The following is a 24,490-nucleotide window of genomic DNA, read 5'->3' as shown; positions in this document are numbered from 1 at the left end:
AACTCACTCATGGAATATACTTTGCCCATAGGGCTCACGCGGACTCAGACTCACCAAAATTATGCTCAACCGGACTCACTTGGACTTAAACTCACCAAAACATTACTCACTCAGACTCAGACTCACAGCTCTATCTGAGTCTGAGTGAGTTTGCCGACCTATGCTCATAATCATGTAAAGCAATAAAATAAGTTTTTTTCAGACAGGTGGGGCTTACTAGAAATTTTTTTTTTTTTGCTGATCCAAGAGTACTTCACTGCACAAGTATGTCGCATGATGCCAATTCACAATCACTAACACACAAAGATGACGACCTCACGCAATCACCCCATTTTCCTTACTTTCCTGTGAAAAGAATTTGTCAGATAGATGAAACCTACTACTGAAGAGAATTTTTTTCACACTTGTAACAAGGGTAGGCTTCAGTACACATTAGCGGCCTTACCACCGTTGCCTGAGACAAGTTGAAAATTGCGCTCACGTGAAGTTACTGATTTCTCAGATTCACCTTGGTTTATTATCATTTGAGCACGACTTGAAGCACTCAGTCGCACCATTAAGGGTAGGTACCCTGTTCAGGTAGACAGTTAGCAACAAAATAGTGTGTCTGCCTCACCACTGCTCTTCAGCAGGGCTTTGCAATACCCGGTGTTACACACAAACAACCACAAAGTACACGCACACAATCCGGAAGAAGTTAGATTATCACAGGAGCTCAACTAAACTTTGGGCCTGCATGAAAAGCAAGATCTGTGGGTGAGCTGGTTTCATCTTCCATCTTTTTTACAAGTTCGCGTTTGAAGAGCCTTGAAGAGTCTTCCGTCCACAAAGGGCTAAGGAACCTGAGGTGGTCGGAATTAATCGAGAGTTCCCCCACCAGAGCGGGCCACGTAATCACATCATGGTTTTGGCACGTAGAACTCCAAAATTTAATTTAGTTTTACTGAGATGAGACAGCGAGGGAGATCATCGGCATAGTATTCGGCTTGAAGAAAGGTTGCCAACTCTGTATTTGACATCCATGAAATGAAGAGTATACGGTGTAATCTCGTTACATGTTTTTCACGGGAACCAGAAAATAAAACGTATTATTCAAAAATCGTGATAACGAAAGAGGTTAAAAAAACGAGGAAAACGTGAATTATCATATTTTTTCATATGAAACGCTTTATTCATTTGAAATATGAATGAAACTTTTTGCTCAATTGCACGTTTGCATTGCCGGGCAGTGATCTTTCCAGCGCAAAACTGACGCTGCTGCAGCTTCAGTGGCTTTGCAGCATGTAGATCATGGCTTGTTGGAACACGGCTTGGGCTAGTATGCCGAATAATAAACGTGGGATTTCAGGCACGTAGCCAGGTTTTTTTTCGGGGGGGGCCCAAGGCCTAATTATTCGAAAGAAAGTCTTTTTATGGCAAAAAGAAAAAAAACAAGTTGCCCGGGAATATAAAAGGCTGGACGAATTTAGGGGGGGGTCCGGGCCCCCCCTTGCCTACGTGCCTGTGGGATTTCCATATATATTGGTCAAAATCCACATGCGAGGTCGTATTATCCAATTTTCGGCGAAAATTTGATCGTATTAAACACATGAAAATGTATTATCTCCAAGGGACGTCAGCCGGGAAGAAAACGACAGACATATTAGGCCGAAAAACATATTATGCAGAATCATATCAACAAGATTCCACTGTAACAAGTACGAACCCATGGTGCTGTGAGTGATTACCCGTGTTAACCATTACAGGAGAAAGAAGGGAAATGGGAAGAAGGCAGCCAGTGCAGCCAGCGCCAAGGCGGTCATGGACCAGATGCAAGAACTGTGGGATATGGTGCAGCAGTCCAAGAAGAACGGCTTTGGGCTGGCTGCTGCTGCCAGCGTTTCTCAAGTCTCCGAGGACACTCAAGGTCAGGCTGTCCCCACTTGCCTTTTTTCCTGCCCATACCTCGATAGTGATTGTTGGCACAAAGCTGATCTACTACGTGTTTGATATTACATGCACGTACACTGAAACCTTGAAACAACAAGGTCGCATCTGACACGAAAATAAGTTCGTTATATCCAAAAATTTGTTATAAACGTATATTTGTAACACTGTATCATGACAAGACGTTTCTTCGTTTACTTCGTTATAACCAATAATTCGTTATATTCATGTTTGTTATATTGAGGTTTGAGTCTATATGCGTAAGCACTCTTACACTTAAGTTGTGCGTTTGTATGCTGCTTCCTTCAGAGGGAGACAACTGCTGCTTGCATACTGAGATAGGGACGAGGCTTTTAAAAAGAAGGCATAAAAGACGAAGAAATCACTAGCGTGCATTATCAATAGAGAAATGCGCGGAATACAACCAACCCCTATACATAGCCTTCATAGATTATGAGAAGGCATTTGATTCGGTGGAGACATCAGCAGTCATGCAGGCACTGCGGAATCAAGGCATCGACGAAGCCTATATAAACATAATGGAAGAAATCTACAGCGGATCCACAGCCACTATAGTCCTCCATAAAGAAAGCGACAGAATCCCAATAAAGAAGGGCATACGGCAGGGAGACACGTTAGGGATAAGAGTTAATGGAGAGTATCTCAGTAACCTACGATTCGCTGATGACATTGCATTGATGAGTAACGCGGGAGACAAATTACAGCTCATGATTACTGAACTGGATACGGAAAGTAGAAGAGTAGGTCTGAAAATTAATATGCATAAAACTAAAGTAATGTGGAACAATCTTGGCAGAGAACAGCGCTTTGTGATAGGTGGCGAGACACTGGAAGTTGTAAAGGAGTACGTCTACTTAGGACAGGTAGTAACCGCGGAGCCGAACCATGAGAGTGAAATAACTAGAAGAATAAGGATGGGTTGGGGCTCATTCGGCAAGCATTATCAAATCATGAATGGTAATCTACCACTATCCCTCAAGAGGAAGGTATTTAACAGCTGCATCTTACCGATACTTACCTACGGAGCAGAAACCTGGAGACTTACAAAGAGGGTTCAACTTAAACTGAGGACGACGCAGCGAGCGATGGAAAGGAAAATGATAGGTGTAACCTTAAGAGACAGGAAGAGAGCAGAGTGGTTCAGGGAACAAACGAGGGTTAAGGACATCATAGTTGAAATCAAGAAGAAGAAATGGATATGGGCCGGGCACGTAGCACGTCGGCGGGATAACCGGTGGTCATTAAGGGTAACTGACTGGATCCCAAGAGATGGCAAACGCATGAGGGGGAGACAGAAAATTAGGTAGGTAGATGAGATTAAGAAGTTTGCAGGTATAACGTGGCAGCAGAAAGCACAGGACCGGGTTGATTGGCAGAACATGGGAGAGGCCTTTGCCCTGCAGTGGGCGTAGACAGGCTGATGATGATGATTATCAAAAAGGCTGATGTGCTGCTCTTCCTCTCAGTCTAAGTGCCCCTCTCCCTCTGTCTTGATGTTGGAACACTCTTGTAAGCAGTGTTGTTGGGATGAAGTGATCCCATAAGTCCACTGGTGGATGAATTGGAAGCAACACTGAAAGGCAATATTTTATTGTAGATGTTGATCTTATAGTCAATGTAACTCCCATATTACATTGGAACTAGAAGAAGGCTCCAGCCATCTCATATGCTTAGGCTGTTTAAGCCCGCTGTTTAAAAAAAAAGGTTGGTCACTGGAGCTGAACTATGATACTGTCCGCCACGTAGCTTCAAGCTGCGCATGAAGTTGCCGTAGCAACAAGGTAATTATAGTGACGAGTTTAGCTGTGAGCCAGAAAAAGTAATGAAAACAGCTCACCAAACTCAATTCGTCATTCAGGGCCCCTTTAAATGTGATGTGCTCGTAATTTCATAACTGTTTCTTATACATCTCGCTTCAGTTTTAAGCGTAGCAGTGTCTCTTCAAAATGGTACTCATGCTGTTAAAATTTTGTCTACTTTGCAGATGCTGCAAGCACGAAGTCACCGTAAGTGTGGCCTTGTACTTTTTTGTTTCCTCTTTGCAATCTAGTCATATGGGCAGTTAGTCGATTAACCTGATCATTAACCATTTAACGTTTTAATTATGGTTAAAGCTTTTCATCGCAATTTCACACAAGTGAACTCGGAAGTGTCAACGCTAGCCCGCATTCTTCACCTGCTATACAGCAAAAAAAAAATAGATAGGGAGCTACAATGTTTGAATTTTGCTTGGTGCCTGTGCGGTCTAGAGAAGCGTCACCCATGCTTGCAGAGCTTCAAACCACTAGGTGAAAGAAAAATCAAGGCTATCTGGCAGCTTTTGCACTGGCATTGAACAAACGGCTGTCAAATAAGAATGCGCAAGCGTCACATGGCTGGACTACAAGGGAGCATTAACAGGCTTCTTTGCTTCCCCGTGTGGAGTTATGATTGTACCTGAGTTAGACACAAAAAACGCTTTCACAATCTCGGACGCCGTATTCTTCATGCCCTAACAGGGAACGTGCAACAGGGCCAGTAGCGCAGCTAAAGGTAGCACCTGTGATGTGCTACCTTTAGTGGCTGGTGGCATGCAAAAGTGTCGCATGCACTGGAAACAAAGCTCTTTCGCATCACATAAGTTACTTTGCTGGGCTGGTTGGTCTGCCGAAGGTGCCCTCATGGTCCTATAGGTCTGTCATCGTGGAATAGCTTGGAGCGTAGCTCACCATGAGACGAGGGCACAGGAACAAACAACAAATGAAGTGCGGAACTTCTAGGGTATTGAACAGTCTTTATACTGCATGTAAAGAAGTGCATAGGGCTCAGTGAGGTGCATAGTATGTGCACTTTGCCAGCAAAGCCTCATCAATGTTCACCTGAAGTGGTGCCTGGTGAAATAGGGCTCATACAGCATGGTACACTGTTGAATAAAACATGTAGTGCATATTGTGATGTGAACTCTTGCTGAAATAGGGCATAAGACAGTACAGATTGATCTTTTTACACACAAATGTGTTGAAGTCATTACAGCAACACCTGCCGTGATGGATTAGCTTCGAAGGTGTTGTACTGCTAAGTCCGAGGACGCGGGTGTCATTCCCAACCACGGTGACCTCATTTCAGTGGCGGGGAAATGCCAGAACACCCGTGCACTGAGATCTATGAGCATATTAAAGAGCCCCGGGTGGTCAGAATTAATGCAGAGTCCTCCACTGTGTTGTGCCTCATAATTATGTTGTGGTTTGGGCCTCAGATATATATATTTCAACTGCACCAACACTTTCTGGTAAAGATTAAGAAATGGACTGTGTGTAACTTGGGCGTTGTTGGTTGTCAGGTGTGCTGTTTAACAGTAGACTTGGCTGCTCAGTGGTGCCTCTGCGTGCAAGGCGGGCCTGAAATCGGTTAAATGTCCTTACACTCGCAAACGTAGGTGCAAAACCTCTTGTTATGTTGATACTAGCTTTACTGGAAGTGTGTTCGTCACAGTTTCATGAAAAAGCATGAAGTGGTTCGTTTCCCTGTCCTTTTCCCACTGGTAATGGTATGTGCTGTTGATATGGCAGAACGTTGTTCATTGATGATCTTTTACCTTTATGCGCCTGTTCAGTTCTGCGCAATCGTTATGGGATGCTAAGTTTTCTTGGATCATTCCTTTTTTTTTTTTTTTGGTTCCTTGCGAAACATAACAACGAGGTTCTACCATATTCCTTTGCTTCCAAATGTTGCTAACCGATGTGAGTCATGTAATTGTGGTTATCGATTTCTGGCATCTTCTAGTGGTGATGCTGCCAAGAAAGTGCGAGCGGACACAGTGCCGCAGACGGACACTGCCTCCACCGTCGCAGCGGCAGAAGCTCCAACAGAGGAGTCGGCGGCCATTGTAGTCGTCGAAGAGGAAGAGGATTATGACATGTGGCTGATGGGTGATGACAGCATCTTGGTGGCCGCGACGCAAGAAATCGATGTGTCATCACCAGCCAGGTAATGCTGGAAGGGGCAAGACTATGGATCCTTAAAGGGGTCATGAAGCACCCCTTGGGCTTGTTGAAAAAACACATCCTGTGGAAAGCTGACACGGCTATGAACTGCTCTGCCAAATATTACAGTCGTGTGCGCCGCGTAAAGGCCACAAGCGGAGCGCGAAGTTGCCGTTTCCCCAGGCACCCTCTTTTTAAACAGAGGCCGGTTCTCACTCTCGTTGGTGGGCGGGGCGTCTGCACGTTGACGTCGCGGATCTGCCAGTTTACGTCGCAAGAGACATAGCATGCTTATTGGCCGATAGCCGACGTAAATCGAGAGCGGCGTTCGGATCAGATGCGCTTCTTGCCACGGGGTGCCGCCACTTGCCGGCGCCGCACTCCTCAGTACATGGTAGCTGCACTCGCGCGCGCGAATCACAGCGGGAGAGCGATCGCGTTTCATGACGCGCGCTGACGTAACTTCTTTCCCCCGTGCCATCCCTCCCTGTCTAGCTTCCAGTGCGCTCGTCGGCACGAGAGACGAGAGAAAGCGCTGAGAGCGTGCACCAAACCCCCGTAACTCCGCTCATTCTTGACGGATTCGAGAAATTTTTGCGGCAATCGATTCGGGAGGCAGTAAACTCTGATACTGAGGTCATTAGATCATTACTTGGAAAAGTGGTTCATGACCCCTTTAATTTCCACATTTTCAGTGGAAATCTTGCCTCTTCCATAGTTTCTTGCGTATCTAAAACAAAAATACTTTACATGTGCAGTTTTTCCTTTACCTTGAACCTATAAGTTGTGGAAGAAAGGTTGTTTTTGGACAACTTGGGCAGAAATCATTGGTTAGCTTCTACTGGTTAACACTGTGCGGTATGTAGGTGCCTTGAGATGTTACTGGCTCCAGGAGAGAGGCTTTGAAAGTTTTCTTAAAGTGCATGTGTGGGGAGGGGGTAATTAATTATAAAGAATAGCTACGCTTGTTCCATTAGATAAGACATATGCGTGTTCATGGCTGGTACACTAGAGGCATCTGAGTAAGAAGGCATTGTATAGGGTTACTGTGGAGATTCTAACTGTAGTTAGTGTAAGCAGTTGACATTTCATTGTGAAACAGTCGTCCAGTTGGCGTGCGTATGAGGTTTGTCCTGCTTTTTGCACCTCCTTCGTACCCCTCTCCCTGCTCCTAACTTCTGAAAACCTTGCTTCAAGACCAGTGAGCATTGTAAACGACTTAAAACAAAAAATAATTGGGTCTTTATTAACAAATTACCGTTCTGCAATTTCAGTAACGTTTGTTGCCAGGCTAGTTGGTGATGCATAACTTCGTAGGTATATAACAGCACGAACAAAAGACACGAAGACCAGGCAGAAAGCGGGACAAAGTGCTGACTTCGACTCAGTTGAAGTTGGCACTTCTGTCCCGTTTTCTGCCTGGTCTTTGTGTCTCTTGTTTGTGCTGTTATACTTACGAAACTTTCTACAATCTTATAAAAGCCACTCCTATCATGAGAGAAAACTTGTTGAGCGATAAAAGGTACAGAAATTACACATGGGTGGCAGCACGGCCAGAAGTTCCATGCAATCTTGTTGCGAAGACATGGACTCTGTTGTGCACTAAGGGAGCCAAACATTGAATTGAGTAAGCTTTGAGAACTATTGCAGAGCTGCAATGACGTATGTAATGAAAAGTTACTTTAAAGCGCCAGTAAAAAAGTCTCGCGGTCCAAAATTTGTGATGGAGAGATAAACTGTGCACTTGTACAGTGTGAACATGCTGTTGCAGGAATTTTGCGAATAAATGCTGTAATAAGGAAGTTAATGGGTGTAGAACAACCCACTTCGGCTGGTTTCAGTTTCTCACTCAGCCTTTCCACACTTCTCGGCATCGAAGAAGGGTAGGCATCACCCTTTGTTGTGACTACGCCCACTTCAACAACGTAACACGACGTCAGCGATTACGTCATGGGCGCGCAGCCAGCGACTGAGCAAGGCTTCCTCTGTGTGTCGCTCGTGTCAGAGTCGCCCAGTGCAAGGGGTGTGAGGCACTGGCAAGGTGAACAAATATACCACGGCACATGCACCCCCCACCCTCCGGTAAAGTCGCGAGACGCCTCTCTGAGGCCTTCATTCTGGCGATATCGCTTCTCCCAGTAGTCTCAGGTCTACCAAAACGGCAGAGGGCAGCACAGAAAAATGAAAATGCGGACTGCGCGTCCGAAACTGCATCACTGCAGGGTCAAGGCGCCGTTTCGAAGTCGATTGGTCCTTTGCAAGATTACGTCACTGCGCGGGCAAGAAGGACTGGTCGGGCGCAGGAGAGGGGCATGGAAATGTTTTGTCAAAATGGAACGTCTGCGTGGCGCGCAACGCTATGATATTCACAAAATGTGATCGCTGTGGCCTTCTGCACGAATCAGCAAGCTTGTTTGGTTGGTGTAAAACAAAAGTCGGAGCCTGTTTACTGGCCCTTTATAATCCACGACATTCCATTGACTAATGTGCCGTTGCGAGTGCTCGAGCTTCGGTGTGAAATTTTAAAAAGGGAGGGAGAACACGTAAAGTTGCATTTTGCAAGAAGTACAGCACTAGTATAAAATCTTGTTCAACAGAACTTCAAGCAACTGGGAAAGTACTAATTCTATAACAAAAGCTTAATTTGCTGAAAAAGATGTATGTATTGGTGCTGCAGTCACCCAAGCAAACTATGGGCATTTGTTCCACTTACGTACCAATTTCGGTTTATGCAGATTCTGCTGTATGTGCTACGCCTGAAGCTGCGTTAGGTCTTGACCGCATGGTTTTCATAAGGTATTTGTCGTCTTGCATACTGCAGAAAGTGTTCCAAGACACCGACGCGAGGGAACAGACCACAGCTGCCGAGTGTGGGCTGCGGTGCGGCTTGTATTACCGACACCAACTCACCTGCAGTGCGCAAGACGCCACCCTCGGCATCACCAGTGCACCGGCAGGAGGGTCATTCCACTCCAAACTGGCACATGGGTGCCACCCGCAAGTCGCCACGGCTCTCCATGCTCTCCGTCAAACGTACACCCTCTCCGTTGCGAGCTTCGTCGGCAAAGACAAGGAAGTCCTCTGAACTGGTGAACCATGCCGAACCTGTGAATCCCAGCGAAGTTCCGAAGCGTGCCGAACCTGTAAAGACTGCCGCACCTGTAAAAACTGTTGAACCAGTGAAGGCTGCCGCACCTGTAAAGACTGTTGAACCGGTGAGTTGGAACGTTGAGGTGAACGCAGATGATGGACCGAGTTGTCAATTCGTTCTGCGTACAAATGAAGTCTGGCTGAGTGACACCAGAAATGTTTGTGGTTGAAGTGGAGGGGGCGCATAGGTCGACAAACTCACTCGTGATTCGAATCACTCAGACTCAGATCAAGCCATGAGTGTGAGTCTGAGTGAGTCCGGGTGAGTAATATTTCGGTGAGTTTGAGTCCGAGTGAGTCCAGTTGAGAAAAATTTTAGTGAGTCTGAGTCTGAGTGAGTCCGTTTGAGAAAAATTTTGGTGAGTCTGAGGGAGCCCTAAACACAAAATATATTTATTGAATGAGTCTGGGTGAGCTCTACATTTTTTTTTGCCTACCTATGGTTCTATATGCACAACTTCAGCATTGCTATCAGCCTTATGTCGCTTCACGTTTCTACTCCCATCGCCTCACGCATACTTCAAAGCACTAGCGTTCATACGCCAGTTCAATATTTAGTGATTAGAGGCGTGAGTTACAGACGAGGGCGGGGAGGGAGGGGGGGGGGAGGGGGGTCCGTGGCTTCTTTTCCACAAACTCTTTCATAAACATAGCTCATGTGAGTCATCTCTTTCAGTAAAAATGTCCTTACTGAATTGCAACCACTGATAACTCATGTTTCAAGTTACGAGATCAAAAGTCACCAAGTAGAACACCGATTATGCAAGATATTGGTGTTAAAGAGCATTGACACCATGGTTGAAAAAGCCAATTACTACACGCTAAAGGACTCATGAGTCGACTCACTCTGACTCAGGTAGGGCCTTGAATCTGAGTGAGTCTGAGTGAGTAATATTTTGGTGAGTTTGAGCTCGAGTGAGTTCGGCTAAGAAAAGATTCCACGATCCTGAGTCCGAGTGAGTACGGATTGAGGAAAATTTTAGTGAGTACTATTAGTCTGAGTGATCTGTAAGGGCAAAATAAATTTCGTGAGTGAGTCTGAGTGAGCTCCAGATTTTTTGCCAACCTACGCCCCTGCGTGTTTTCAATTTGTTGTGTTTGAAGCAGCTCGTGCTGATTTGCTGAGTGAGTAGACCTAAAGCCCCTTCATGCGTTTTCCGCCGGCTAGGTTAAGTAGCGCCAACTCGTCCTCCCCCTCTCCCTTTGCACCGGCTCCCCGCCTAGCGGAAGCCGAAGTGCCGCCATGATGTTTCTGCTGCTTTTCCGGTTGATGCATTCGCCCCATGCCCGCCCATGCCCTCGAGACGCAGAAACACCGAGCGAAAACTCGCTCGGCGGCAGGCAGTTTGCGACAAACCTCAAAACAACAACACTTGCGAAACGGAGAATGAAATATTTGCTTTCTCGCGTGTGCACATGGGTGCGCAGAAACAAGATGGAAGGAAAAAGCGGAAGGAAATGGCTCAACAACTTCCTTCCGGAAGCTCCGGAACCGGAAGAGGGCGTCGTCGTCGAACAATAGATGGCGCTACTTAAAAAAGCGGCAGCAGACGCGATGGAGGGGCTTTAAGTAGACCCTTCTCATAATTGGAAAGCTAGCTTTCCTACGACGCAGCTAGCCCAACTAATGGTGGCTAGTCACTTCTGCAAGCAGTGCGTTCAAGCGCAGTTTGCTTGCTCTAAATGTAGATTCAGCTCTCTTGATATAAACACGCATAATAGACAAGCCCCAGCACGTGCCGCTAGAACCTCCTCTCCACTTGAAGCACAACGGGTGCTGCCATTAGTTGGGCCAATGTGCAGCGCAGGGAAGCGTGCCTGCGGATTATAAAAAGGGTCAATTATCAATCCGTCTGTTGCTGAAATAGACGTTAGAACCATTTACATAAACATAGACAGTGATGTACCAGCACCGAGCATGCAACATTATAGTAGAAGTCTGTACCAATCTGAGATACCAACGATCGGGGGACACTAAAGATTGACATTGTGGTGATGAAGGTGCTGTGTATCAAAGCCATAACTGTTCGAGTCAGGTGTATCATGCGGAATCATTGAAGCTAGCAGAATTTCATTGTTCAAGTATTGATGATAAACGTTTAAGGTAGTGAAGACAAGCTGTTTGTTTTCCATACATAGACTTTTTAAAATACTTTTTCCTTCATCATGCCATTCTAAGTAATCATAAAATAACCCCGATAATTGTCCAGCAGTCTGTCATAGTTAGCTTTAGTTATCTTTCCAGTCTATTTTATCAGCACACTTTGCTGAGGCACTGCAAACTCTACTGTGACGTATCGAAATTTCTTGCTGCTAACTCACTGGCGCATGCTATTTTCCCTGAAAGAACATGAGCCTTGCCATGATTCATCATCTTTAAGGGCTGGCTGTTCTAGTTCGGCTGTTTTTGTTTCTGCAGTGCTGCAGAAATCATTTGGCAGATACAGTCAAACACAAGTGTGTTTAATTGACATCTGTATCAAACAGATGTACAACATCTCCTTGCAGTCCCGTGCAGAAGTGTTGCACGGTGCTATGCATACATCTAAAATGTTCACTGCCATTTTTGATATATTGAACGCTTTGCTGCACTGCACCCTGACAAGTGCATCTTTGCTAACGGCACTGCGATCACCAGTAATGTTTTTGAAAATATCCATGCTGATGAAATGGCATTGTTTTGCCAGGTGTTGTCAAACAGGGCATTAGGATCTGAAGGGGGAATACATGCCCTAAGAAAAAAGAAGTGGCGTTTGTGTTAAGATGTATGTGGTTCGTGCAGCAGTTATCTTATTTGCACTCCATCATGACAGCGTCTTGGTAATGACACATTGACGGGTTTACATGAACGCACATGTTGATGTAAGTCTATGCCTGTATGTTGCAGTGTGATTATCCAAGACACTGTATGACCAACCAGCTCTTCTTGCCATAATGTCAGATTCGCTTTTGTAAGCGTCGTCGCAATACACATGTTTAACCCTTTCGCTACCGTAAGAAAGGAAGAAAAACGTGCCAAAATTACCGAAAATTTTTTTTCACTGAATTTGTGGAGTTTTATTTTTCTGAATCAAACGGAACCATTCTTTCAATTCATTGGGGTTCCTTTATTTCACTAATCGCGTAAAAAAAGATAACTCGAAGGTGGCTTCACTGCATGGCAATACGAGGAAAAACGGCAATGAAATGAAAGCCGAGACACAAATGGCCCAACGTGGACAAGTGTGGCCATCTAGCGTCAAGAAACGCAAGTATGACGAGTGTAGTCTTCATTGGCTCCGTGTGTCACCAATTTTTCCTGATGACAAGTAGAGTCGTCATCGGCCATATTGGCACAAAATCTCATGCCGACTGCACTCATCAATGGGAGCGAAAGGGTTAATGCAGCGAAGCACTTGTGCAGCAGGTGTTAAATGCGGTGCAGTGAAGCATGCTAGCTGGGTCCAACACCTCTTGTGCTGAATTACTGATATATCTAACTTTTCCGTGATTTAGATTCAGTATACCTGGGCTTAGCAGTACCATATGCTGTCATTCACAGGGTTGTTGTGCATTCACATTCTCTAATACGCATTCACATTCTCTAATAATTTCTCCTTAGGTTCCAGCCATCCAATCAAGCTCAAGAACATCATCGACGGACTTGCTCTTCGATGATGACGACGAAGACGAACTCCTCGACCAAATATGTTGCACCTACGAGCAGCAACAACAGGTGGATGCCAAAACAGCAGCTGGTGCTTCGGCATCTTCGTCGAAGACGTCGACGTTGTCTACAGTCACTCCCACTCGCAGCACGACGTTGACATCGCATTCCGTAACAGTTGTCTCCTCTATTGCCTCGAAGTCCAGCACCACACTGTCCTCGAAAGCTGAAACTCCCAAAGCAATGGTAATTAAGAGCTGTCTCAGTGCAACTTCCGTTAGGCAAGTCGACCAGCCCAAGGGTGGTCCTAAAAATGTACCCATTCCGGCACGACCCTCGTCGTCTCTCCGTGCAACTGTGTCCGTTTCGGCACTTAATCAGAGCTCGAACTCTACAACAAAACCTGGATTCTCAGCTCTGTCGAACACTACCAACCAGCCGAAGCCAGGATCCACGCACACAGGCTCGTTTCAGCAGCCAAGAGTGATGCTCGAGCGATGCGTTGCAACATCAGTGAAAGCACCACCACACGGAAAGGGCCCATCATCTTCATCGGCTCCCGTCTCCACCGCGTCGAAGCCCTGCCTGAGCACAAAGTCCCCCTCAGAGCGACCGTCTCTTGGCACGGTACGTCCGCAAAGTGCACTTGTCAAGACTCTGTCAAGGAGTACGGATGCTGCCCTGGACTTTGACGACGATGACTCAGACCTAGCAACACCGGAGGTCATGTCATGGCTGGAAGAGGTTGAATGTGAGTAATACGATCTCACTGTGATTTTAAAGTGCCTGTAAATATTGTTCGGGACAATGAAAGCATTGGTTCAGGGTAACGTGTGGGATGGAGCTAGTTGGTGTTCTATACTTAAAACTGCTCAGTGCAAATGTAGACACAGCAACACAGGAAAGATGAAGACAAGCACAGTCCTCGTCTTTCCTGTGTTGCTGTGTCTACATTCGCACTGGGCAGCTTTAAAGGAGTCCTGACACAAAAATTTTCACCCCGCATTTTTTTGCTGCAATGTGTTGCTGGGGGCCTGTTAGTCATAACACGGCACATCGTTTGCTGCAGCGCGCGACAGATAATTATTTACAAGCTCCTCATTACCGACACAGCCTCAGTTTCGGTTTGACAGAACTCCAAAAACGGCAAGCCGCCGGGTGCAACTATCACCACCTAGCGAGTGAAACGCTCGGTCACGTGAGCACACAGAACAGTGACGCATTTCCGCGCGGTCTGTCGTCGTCGGGCTCATCGTCGTCTGATGGCGACGATTTTCTTGCGGCGGGGATCGAAGGAATTTTTGGCGAATCACTTCTGGTTTGACCCGCTGGCGACGAGCGATTCGTCGGGAAGCGCGTCAAAACAGAAATGGCGGCTACGACGTCATCGTAACTTGTACCGGCTGCAACGGTTACGTAGGGGAAGTAGGGGGGTCACCTCGGGTCACCTCCGAGGGTGTCAATGCACTAGGTGCGGCCTATAATGCTGGATCGCGCTCGCGAACTTCAAAATTCATATAAAATGCTTTCCAAGCTTTATTCGCTGTCAATATTTTGCAGATGGTACACGCACGTACACGGGAATCGATCCAGCAGGCTATCTCGGTCGCGAAATTTTGTGTCAGTACCCCTTTAAGGTGTAGGGTAGTTGTGATTCATACTTTTGGTTATAGCATCGTATTGCCGAATCTACGAGGACAACACCCAGAGACATGAAAAGCACAAGCGTAAACTTCTAAGTAATGATTAATGTCAGATGCTTTGTACAGAGAAAAAGGAAACAAACACAACTAATTTGATAACTTAAACCTGCCTATAACGAACCTCCATACAATGAATTCTTCGATATTACGAAGTTTTTCTATTCCCCGCCATTACTCCATAGAAGCCCATGTATTTGCGACCTCTATGTAACAAAGTGGCAGCGGGAGACGCCCTTGATGTAACGAATTTTCGCCGCCTAGGGATTTTGCCCCGAATTTTGTCATTTTGGCACAAGCAGGAGCCGCAGGCATCTTCTGCGGTTGCCCCGACAACAACAGAGCGTGAAGTGGCAACATCGCGCATGGCACACTCGAAGCCCCGGCAACTGCGACGCGAGAGAGGTCGTAGCGTCACTCCCGAGGTCGTATCGTCACTCCCTTGGCTGGATGGTGTTGAAATAGCTTACGTGAAAGCGCGAACATCCCGCCAGTCGAATTAAAGAGAGAGTACGCCGCTTTGGAAGTGAAGCACGATCAATAAAAGTTAGCATTGTGTAAACAGACTTGAGTTGAACGAAAATTCACACTCCACTCTCAATTGTAGTCATGTGGACCTGTGTTTACAAAACATTTGCCGACAAAATAAAATTGATAACTTCATCGACCAGCGGGTTATTGCGGACAACTAACATAGATTGGGCGAGTTGGATGCACATTAAAACTTGTTACACGTATTATCGGCTGTAAATGAAAAGCCAGCAGTGGTGCACGTGGTACCGTTCGCACTCTTATCATTATAGATAGATATGGTCTTGCGGTTTGCCGCTCGTGAGCCTCATTGATGCTTTCGATTGCGCAATCCTGCCTAATTGGGTGTGCAGGCCTGTCAATGGTGATGACAGGACGGTGCGCACTATACAGTTCCTAATGTTTGGGTAACGCGCTCCACTGTTTGTGTTTCATTTGACACCGGTAGTACAGCTTGGTAAATAGTAAATCGGCGAATGTGTCCACTAAGAGGAGAAAGAGAGCTCTTTCTCGCCATTCTTTTGGCCCCTGTGGCTGGTTATTGCCATTCTTTACCGCGCTATAATAACATTGAATATTTTAAGGCGAAAGCCGTTGCTTCCTCATCAAATGCGAAAATTGACCATCGGCGTCGGTGGAGTCAACACGAGGGATGCAAAAAATAAATCACATGATGGACGTCACCTTATGACGTTGTCATGACATCATACACCGCCAAAATTTGTGACGTCAACGTCACGTCACATGATGTCATCACATGACGTCGTCACTTTGCATTGCCTCCACGATCTGTGGGCCGATCACGGAGGCAATGCAAAAACCAGGTGATGTGTAGAAAGCTTGCAATGCCTCCGATCCTTTAAGCAGTGCAAAACCACCTTACATCCAGAAAGCATTCGGAGGCAGGCGGGGAAGGAACAATACATTGACTGAAGAAAAAGAACATGGCTTTCGCCTTTGAGTCATCTTAGGCGAATGCATAAGGGACCCTGCAAGTCTTTTTAGTACAGTTACCGCATCACGCCCTACACTCTAAGAAAAAAAAGCGTATACGTGACTCTTTTCGGAGAGTTCTGACTTGCCATGTATACGACGCTCTATAAAGGGACACTAAAGGCAAATAACAATTTATGTCAGAGTGAAAGCCCAATGTATGACAACTTCTAAAACGGCAATATTATCAACAGCAGTGCCCTACTTACCGAGAAATTAAGCTAAATGTATCACATGATGAGCGCCACGAGTGGGACATTTTCGAAGTGATCCCGATGACGTAGGGAAGTCGGCCTACAATAAATCACTAGTAATCAAACTAGCAGCAGTAAAAAAAGAACATTCCGAGCATCAAAAGACGTAATAAAATGCTGTTTGTTCGTTTCCGCTTGATTCATGAAAAACAGAACCTCCGTGGCGTTGCCATGGGGAACGGCGTGCGTAGTTCAAAGGTTCCGTTTTCGCCGAGCTGTACCTCGCCCGTCTCAGTGGTAGTTTCGGGATCGCGTACTGCCGTGCGTGTTTTGCACGCTCGTGAAAGTCGCTCTGACAGGAAGTTCGACAAATTGCCGCATGCGTGTGATATTGCCGGATGCCCGAATGGTGCACAACGCCAGCGCTGCAGCAAGGAAACCGGTGTGTCTTTTCACTGGGTGCCGCGGAATGAACCCTTACGCTCGAAGTGGCTTAGTGTCATGCCATTGCGCCAGTGTGCTAAACAGTCAAAACCTCTGCGTGTGTGCTCGCTGCACTTTCGTACTGAGGATTACGAGACCAACCGCAACTTGGTGACGGCTTTGAATGTGCCCATCTGAGCAAGTCTTTGCCGCAGCGCCATTGTTGTTACTGTGGGTCCCGCTACTTCCGCTCGGCTGCTACTAGTGTCGGCGGCCGCGCAGTAAAAGCGGACAACGTTGGGCGCGGCAGCAGTGACGTATGAGAGTCGTATTTTCAGGCGGGAGATTCGAAGCGCACTAACACGATGCGGACCACTAAAAACGTGATTTTATTTCAAAATAAGCACTTCCTTGGCACAAAAGCAGCGCTACGAGGTTTCTGGACCGCTATTTCAACAATCAACGTCGACTTAATATTTGCCTTTAGTGTCCCTTTAAAGAGTCACAGTGACTCTCTTGGTGGGTCAGTGTCGGCGCGCTCTAGGAGAGTTCCCTGACTCTCCAGGAAGAGTGGCAGGACTCTTATCCGAAGGATCACGTTACCACTTATATGGAGTCAGACGACTCTTGCCGGTAACACTCCTACGGGGGTCAAGTGACCCACACCGAAGCGTCAAGCGACTCCACAACTATTTTAAGCTACTCATTTGACCCTTGCTCTACTTTTGCGCGACTACTGTTGAAAATAGTGGAGTATTCATTTTAAGCAAGTCCAATAATACTTGCCGTTCTGCCCAGCGACTGCAAAAAAAGAATATTTCAGTTTTAGCATTATTTGAATAAAACTCGTCAAAACAACACGCCTTTCGCAGCAAAGTAATATAGAAAGCGCGAAAAGATGGTCTGTGATTTCCAATTAAGAAGTTTAGGTATTCCTCATTAACATGCTTGTATGAGTATAGCCAACTAAAATGTGTGACTGATGTGCATAGTGTTATATGATGCAAAATAAAATGCAGAAATCGGCATCATGTTTTAATCTTTATTCCTTATGATCAAGAATAAATCAAGAAGTGGTGATGGCTGGAGGCATCAGACTTGTGACTTGCTAGGCTGTCACTCCTGTTCAGCGTGAGCACCATAGAAACGGTATCTGAAAAGCAGAAGGTGATATGATGAGAAAATGAAACTGCAGTAAAAGTTTGCGAAATCTACACAATCAGTTCACACGGACATAAGGCTCACAACAAAACACGAAATGCAAACAGGCACGGTAAGGAACCAAGTTTTTTGCCATTATCGTGTAAAACACAACTTGCAAATAGTAGCTTTTGTAACACGTCACTTTGCGACAAACTTGCAGCACAAGATCATGTGAGCCTCTTTTAAACAACAAACGAAATTGGTTTAAGCTCCTTTGCGTGGGTGCCACTCACCTCTTTTCCTACGTTGTCTTGTCCAACCAAAGGAAATGGATCGACTGCCTTGTTCGGTTGACAGGGCGAACGCCGCTGTTGATTTATCCATCACGAGCAGTGAGGCGCCAGACCAAGCGACACCTTCGTTTCCCTGAGTGTGGCTGTCAACTGGAGTGAAGAGGCGGGAGAAGTGATCCGGGATTCTGGGAATAACCACAACATACACACTGCTTATTTGTATTTAAAGCCACCCTTTGTTCAACAAACCGTTACTGTACACACATCTGACACGAATGTTTCGTTCGAAATAATTTCCAATCGAAAACAAATTTTCACGTAAAAGGCAGCGGGAACCTCGTCTCGCAATAGGCACTGGCTATACACGAATGAAAGCACTTCTTTTCTGAGAAATTGCTTCAAAATTTGCTTTCAAAATAAGCACGGCTTTGCGCCAGCATATTCCGACACCCAAACACACCCTCCGGCAGTCAGGGGCACGCCGTGAGCGGTTACTGACCGCATTTTTTAAAAACGTAACCCATCCTTAAATACTCAGCAAACACATTCGAGTACGAGCGCCGAACGACAGATAACTTCCGCAGAGCTGCTGCAGAGCTGCTGCAGACGCCCCGCTAAAGCTGTATAATTAGTACCTACGATAGCAGTACACTCACCGTTAACGGGCGCACGTTGTCCGAGTCCGCAGCTCCGTGAACATTCCGCCCTCCAAGCACGGAGTTTGGCCTCATCGTCACCGAAGATGCGCGTTTTTCTTCGAACACCAAACTGCACAACAGACAATTGACGCAACCCGCGCAACCGACGCAACGCATGAACGCATTCCAAACGACCGACCAGACAGAGAGGAGGCCGAAGCAGCCGAGGCGCGGCTGGCGCGGCGCCAGCCTGGCTGGCTCCTTCGGCGAGGGAGGCGAGCCACCGCGCCAGAACGGCGCCGAACGGCAAACGCGCGATACGTATGGCGCATACGGCAGCGCCTTCATCGCGGAAGCCAATCGAAACGCGCTTCAGGAGAGTCCCGTGACTCCAGCCCAAATGCGAACTCTCTTTCTCTTCATCTACCTTCCAAAAGGGGTCGAATGGACACCCGAAGAGAGTCACGCGGCCGTGAGCCTCTTTTGACTTTCTTTTTTCTTAGAGTGTATCAAGAGTCGACCGATGAGAATGATTTACACTATTTTATTGCAAATACCTACATCTTATTACGATTTCCGATGCGAAAGCTTTCTATTTATCTACGTAAGTATGGTTACACTATAGTCGGATACAACTTTAGAAGGCAGCGACATTTCCTCCTCAAAGGCGGATGAACACAAGCCTGCACCAATGGGTGCGCACTCGGGACTAACGTCATGAGCGGGACGGCCGGTGGCTCCGCCTTCAGAGAACATCGGCGCGTGCATGAGCGGGACTATTTCCTTAGTCGCGGAGGCGATCGGCTGCCGTGCTTCGGTTGTCTGGGCGGGGCCTCTCCTGCCTTCTAAAGTTGTATCCAACTACTATAATTCTTTTCAGCATACTCTCAGACTATGAACGAGTCGGAAAACATCGATTTATTAACCCTTTGCGGTCCGTTGTCGGGCAGCGCCCGACAACGCAACACGGCCGTAGCGGTCCGCTGTCGGGCCCCGCCCGACAAGGGTGTTCGTGGTTTAAATTTTGCTGTTTTCTCACCGCGAGTCGCGCGCATTTTTTGTATACATGAAGGGCCATCTCTTGAGGAATAAGTGAGCTTTGTTTGTTGAGGTTTTACTTTTTTGACACTAGGGTGCAGCACTATGATCAGCACGGGGCCTAGAGCGTACCCACTCGCGCGCGCGGTTCGCTGAGAAGCATGGCCACGTTTTCACCGCGTGCGTTTTACGGCGGTGCTTTTAGCGAAAGCGAGGATGACTTTAGTGACGAAGAGAATTACGTGCCTCCACCAGACAGTGATGACAGTGATTCGACAGAAGTGAGTGACGAAGACGACGACGGCGGCGGTGGAAACCTGCAGTAATAACCCTGGCCTGCACACAGGGGAATGCTTTGAGCGGTATCATACGTTGCCCAAATATCACTAAAAGAGTTGCCTGCAGAATGCAGGAGCAAAAATAAATATCCTGTGCGTTTCTCTTCCACAGCTTGTGTTTTTATTCGCGGCGCCAGAAACTGGCGAAATAGTTTCGGACCGCTAGAGCCGGAAAGTGGGTAAAGGTTTTGGACCGCAAAGGGTTAATGTAGGGATTAAAACATGTTGCATAAAACAAACAACTCCGCACAACCTTTCAATATTTCATATCACTGTCGTGCATCCTCTTTTGACTCGTGCTGTCAACCTTTTTATTTCTTGTTTAAATTTCAAGTACTTACGACACGCCTAAACAGCAGCTGCTGAAAACCACTGATTTAATCAAAGGTTGTTGCCTGTAACAACCATTTAAATTATTTGATTGACATCACGAGTCATTTCTCATGCGCTTAAAATTCCAAACAAAAGAATTGAATCGAAGGAGCAGGCTTGGCAACTGAACACATGCAGCACACGGTATACATATATTGCACTTTAATGCAGACATGAAAGCCGAAGCCTGTGATCGAAAACGGGCCGGAAAGTCGTTTTGAGTCCGCCATGGCCATAGAACAGTCGTGAAAAGAAATCATCACCATACATGCAGATGTACGCATTGATGGCTAGCAGACAACACCAGAGGCAATCGACAGTGAACATGCTCCTGACGGCAACTCCACTAGATTTCGCTGGGCATTTTGCTTGAACATTCAGTACAAATTGCTTTATGAACTTGCCCACTAATGGTTCAATAACTCGAGCAGGACAGACTGGCCGGCAGCGTCGAGCAGCCTTCACGTAGCGAGCGCACGCGCGAAGAGCGGCACCCGAGTCGTCTCTCTGACGTCACATGCAAGAGGGTGTCACTCAAAGATCTCGAGGCAAATAGTAGAAAGCAGCAAATGCACAGATTTAGTGTTGCGTGCTCCACACCGTGCATGCTCAGAACATAAACGCAGCTGGAGCTCTTCTTACATATAAATGCTATTTTGGAAATTTAGCGCTAAACTAATGCACGCAAGGGGTTCCGTGGTAGGCGAGATGGTGGCAGCAGTTAGAAGTGAGAGCCACCCACTTTGGATGTATCAAATCGTCGGCCCACTCTGTTAACAACATTCATTCTCCAGTAACCCCCTTACCTGCTTCAGATTTTATTATGTACTGATGTTTTTCCCACTGCATACTGGCGACAAAGTAGCTCCATTTGCGAGACACGCTCTCGATTAGAATTGCGAAACTAAAAGGTGTCTCTAGAAAAAAATCTGGCCGATGCCACGCACTGTGGGAATTGATGTAATGCGAAGCACTCAGCGAGGAGCTGCATATGCTGCATTGTTAATCTTTCAGGCAAATCAAGACATTCATGTCGTGACATGTTGTTCACTATCGCTAGTTTTTCATGCATACATGTACAATTTGGTGTGTACCATGCTAATGAAACGTATATTCTGTTTTATGCAATGCATGACCTGTCATTTATATTCGTCACGCACTTTTGTCATGACATACCAATTTTGGTATATGTATATCAAATTAATGAAAAGGCGTTTCATGTAAATCATGTCACACGTGAAATCCATTTCATTATGTTCCTGTTGCGACCTGTCATTTATGTTCGTCGTGCAGTCATCTACACGATAGCTACTTTTGTATATATTCAGTGAATGAAATGGCCGCGAGCACCCCAAGACTGTATCGTGTGAGTAATAATGTAAACGACATCCATGTAATGATTTTCATGTCACAACGTGCCACTTATGTTCGTCATACACTCATGTCACGCTGTACTAATCTCGGTATATATCAAGGTAGCAAAACTGCCGCGAGCGCACCATGACCGTGGCATGTAAATGATGCTGCACAAGGTATGCATTGCATGATTTTTATGTTACGAACTGTCAATTCTGCTCATCATAAACTCATGTCAAACCGTACCAAATTTGGTATATATCCACTTTTGGTACTATATATATCCAGGTATATATCCAGTATCGAGAGCACAAAATCATAGGCGAATAATAGATAAATGCGCTCGAAGTAACAGAAGTTCGCTAAAAAATGCTTCGCATTTCCTGCATGCTGTTGTGTGTTGCACATGCTTAATGTGTATCTTCATTTCTTGCTTCATGTTGCAGCTCAGCCTGTACAAGTCAAGCGCTGCACGCCAGAGGAAATTGCCAAGAAGCGAGCGGAGGCACTTCGGCGACGTCGTCTCAGGGAACAAGAGTCGAACAAGTGGAAAGGCCGCCTTCGCATGTCAAAGTGAAAGTGCATTGCCGAATCTGTGGTGCGCTTAAACGAACATTGACCGAAGCTGAAGAACCTACACACATGCAACTACTTCGTTCAAGTCATGTACGTCTGGACTGGTTCTAATGGCATTCTGACCACAGTGTGTTCTACAAGACCTTCAGGAGCAGCCGTGTGACTCGGGTTGTGGGCCTACCCGGAGAGTGTCTCGCAGTGAACACGAGGGCACTGAAGGGTTGAGTCACGTGTGCATCAGTGTGAGTGACACCGAAAGCACTTTGAGTAAAGATGACTTGCGTCATTCACTGTGCAAGTTGCACCAGTGCATTCCAGTATTGTTAGGCTGCCTGAAAGGTTGCGCGGTCCAGACCATGTTGTGTAGTGTCTTAGTGACTTGCATATGAGGGCTGTTGTGAACGCCTCGAGCATTCTCACCAGTGTAGCTGATAAACCCATCGTTGCACAAATAGCACCTATCACTCATCAGCACACACTGTGAATTGCTTTTGAGGAGTCTTCATGAAGTGTGTTTTGGCTGGTCAGTGACTGCGGCCTTCATTGCCTCCTTGAACAATGACTGCAGCTGATGAGATCATGAGTGATGCTTTCCGTGTTGTGTTCTGTGAAACATCTCAGTGTGTTTGGTGCTGAAAGATCATGTGTATCGGGTTGATTTTTGTTCTCTTTTTTGTGTGTCAGAGCAGGTGTTGCTCTGCCATTAAGTTGTCCAAGTGTACCGTGTGCTGTTGCTTGGTTGCACAAGAAAGGCATGATGGCTGCCTGCATTCTGCACAGAGGTTGATTGCACCGATGAACCTCTTCTATCACAACTTTTTCATGCAACGCCCAACACCTTAACTAAGCCGAGCAATAAGCTTGCAGTGTGTGCCATTAGGAACACACTGCTGTCACTGAGAGCTTTGTGTCATGGCTGATAGGCTAGAGTTTCCACTGAGAGACTTTCTTTGCAGAATGTGCCTTGCAAGAAAGTTTCCACTGGGCCCACATGTGCTCTTTGAACTTCCGGAGTAGTTCTCAGATGCCACTGAGTACAGCTGTTACAGGTTCTCAGAAGTTCCACAAGATGGCGACCCTGCCCAGAAGTGTCTGTAGCCATATTGGTTGCTTACAGGCACTGTTGATCAAATCTGTGGTGACAACCTAGTCTTATTAGCACTAAGCAGGAGTCGCTCAGTGTGATTCTGCTTACACACTTACGCACATTGGGTCACATATGTTGAACAAGTTTTCAGCAAAGCCCGACACTTGTAACGGCCATCTTTCCATTGCTCTGCACGTTGTTGTACCACGTGTCTTCCGAGCAGGTTAGACGGACTCTGTTGTCGCGTACGGGTGTATGCTTCTACCTTGAGCAGCTGAACTTGAAATTTTGCAGTAGTTTAAGATTCTGTTTGAGCAGCATAAGTTCGTTGAAGAGGCTTGCCAGCAATTAGTGTTGTTTTTGTGCTGGGTATGAACTTCTGCCTTTTGTTTTCCGTTGTCTGTTGTTTTGTCTCTCAAAAATTGCATATTATACAAGCGACATAACTTTCTTTACAAGACTTTCAGTAGTGTGTACAGTGCCCGGCGATTGAAATGTGATACCTGAAGCACGTGGTGGCCAGCACTTGTTCTGATGACGGTGAGGAGTGATGTTGTTTCTTGTGCGGTAATTGTGCATCACAAATGTGCTCACCCTCAGCGTGTACCATATTGCATCATATAGGTTTCCCTGACACCCAACATTGCAACAATTATCATTGGAAGCAGTGTGCTTCAAGTGTCACATTTTGAATCTCTGAACACTGTATGGACAGTATAGGCAAACAGTAATGCTCTGTACACCCGTACTCCTTGTAAATTCTAGCACTTGATATCTTTGTAGCATATTTTTCTACTATAAACTACACAAGTGTCTGACAGAGTTTTCTGTAGACCGGATGGCGTCCTCCTCTTGCTCTGGTCCCATCTCTATGAAATAATAAACCAATTAGTCATTTAGTTTCTCGTTGTGGTGCTTTGATCCTGTCAACACTTGTCTGGATGGCTGCTACCCTCCTCTGTTAACATCTAGCATCTTTGACAAATCGCTCTGTTGCTCATCAGGGCGCCCTGGTGTGCACTGGTACGATTCGTTGAATTTGCCATTTATCAGCTCTCTATTCTGCTCCCTTTTCTAGTTCACAGAAGTTTGCTTTGTGTTGT

General features: G+C 46.3%; 1 protein-coding gene across 1 annotated transcript in view; it reads left to right on the top strand.

Annotated features, from left to right (window-relative positions):
• Positions 1-24,275, top strand: part of LOC119374141 (uncharacterized) — a 29,997-nt gene extending 5,722 nt beyond the window's left edge. Inside the window, exons 5-10 of the mRNA XM_037644204.2 lie at positions 1,746-1,906; positions 3,932-3,953; positions 5,710-5,913; positions 8,731-9,124; positions 12,661-13,456; positions 22,171-24,275. Of these exons, the coding sequence (XP_037500132.1) occupies positions 1,746-1,906; positions 3,932-3,953; positions 5,710-5,913; positions 8,731-9,124; positions 12,661-13,456; positions 22,171-22,301 (1,708 nt within the window). The 3' untranslated portion in view covers positions 22,302-24,275. The remainder of the gene's footprint in view (positions 1-1,745; positions 1,907-3,931; positions 3,954-5,709; positions 5,914-8,730; positions 9,125-12,660; positions 13,457-22,170) is intronic.
• Positions 24,276-24,490: the final 215 nt, after the last annotated feature.

The sequence above is a fragment of the Rhipicephalus sanguineus genome, chromosome 11, assembly GCF_013339695.2.
Source record: "Rhipicephalus sanguineus isolate Rsan-2018 chromosome 11, BIME_Rsan_1.4, whole genome shotgun sequence".
In the NCBI taxonomy this organism is placed as follows: domain Eukaryota; kingdom Metazoa; phylum Arthropoda; class Arachnida; order Ixodida; family Ixodidae; genus Rhipicephalus; species Rhipicephalus sanguineus.
This window is presented reverse-complemented; position numbering and strand designations above follow the sequence as displayed.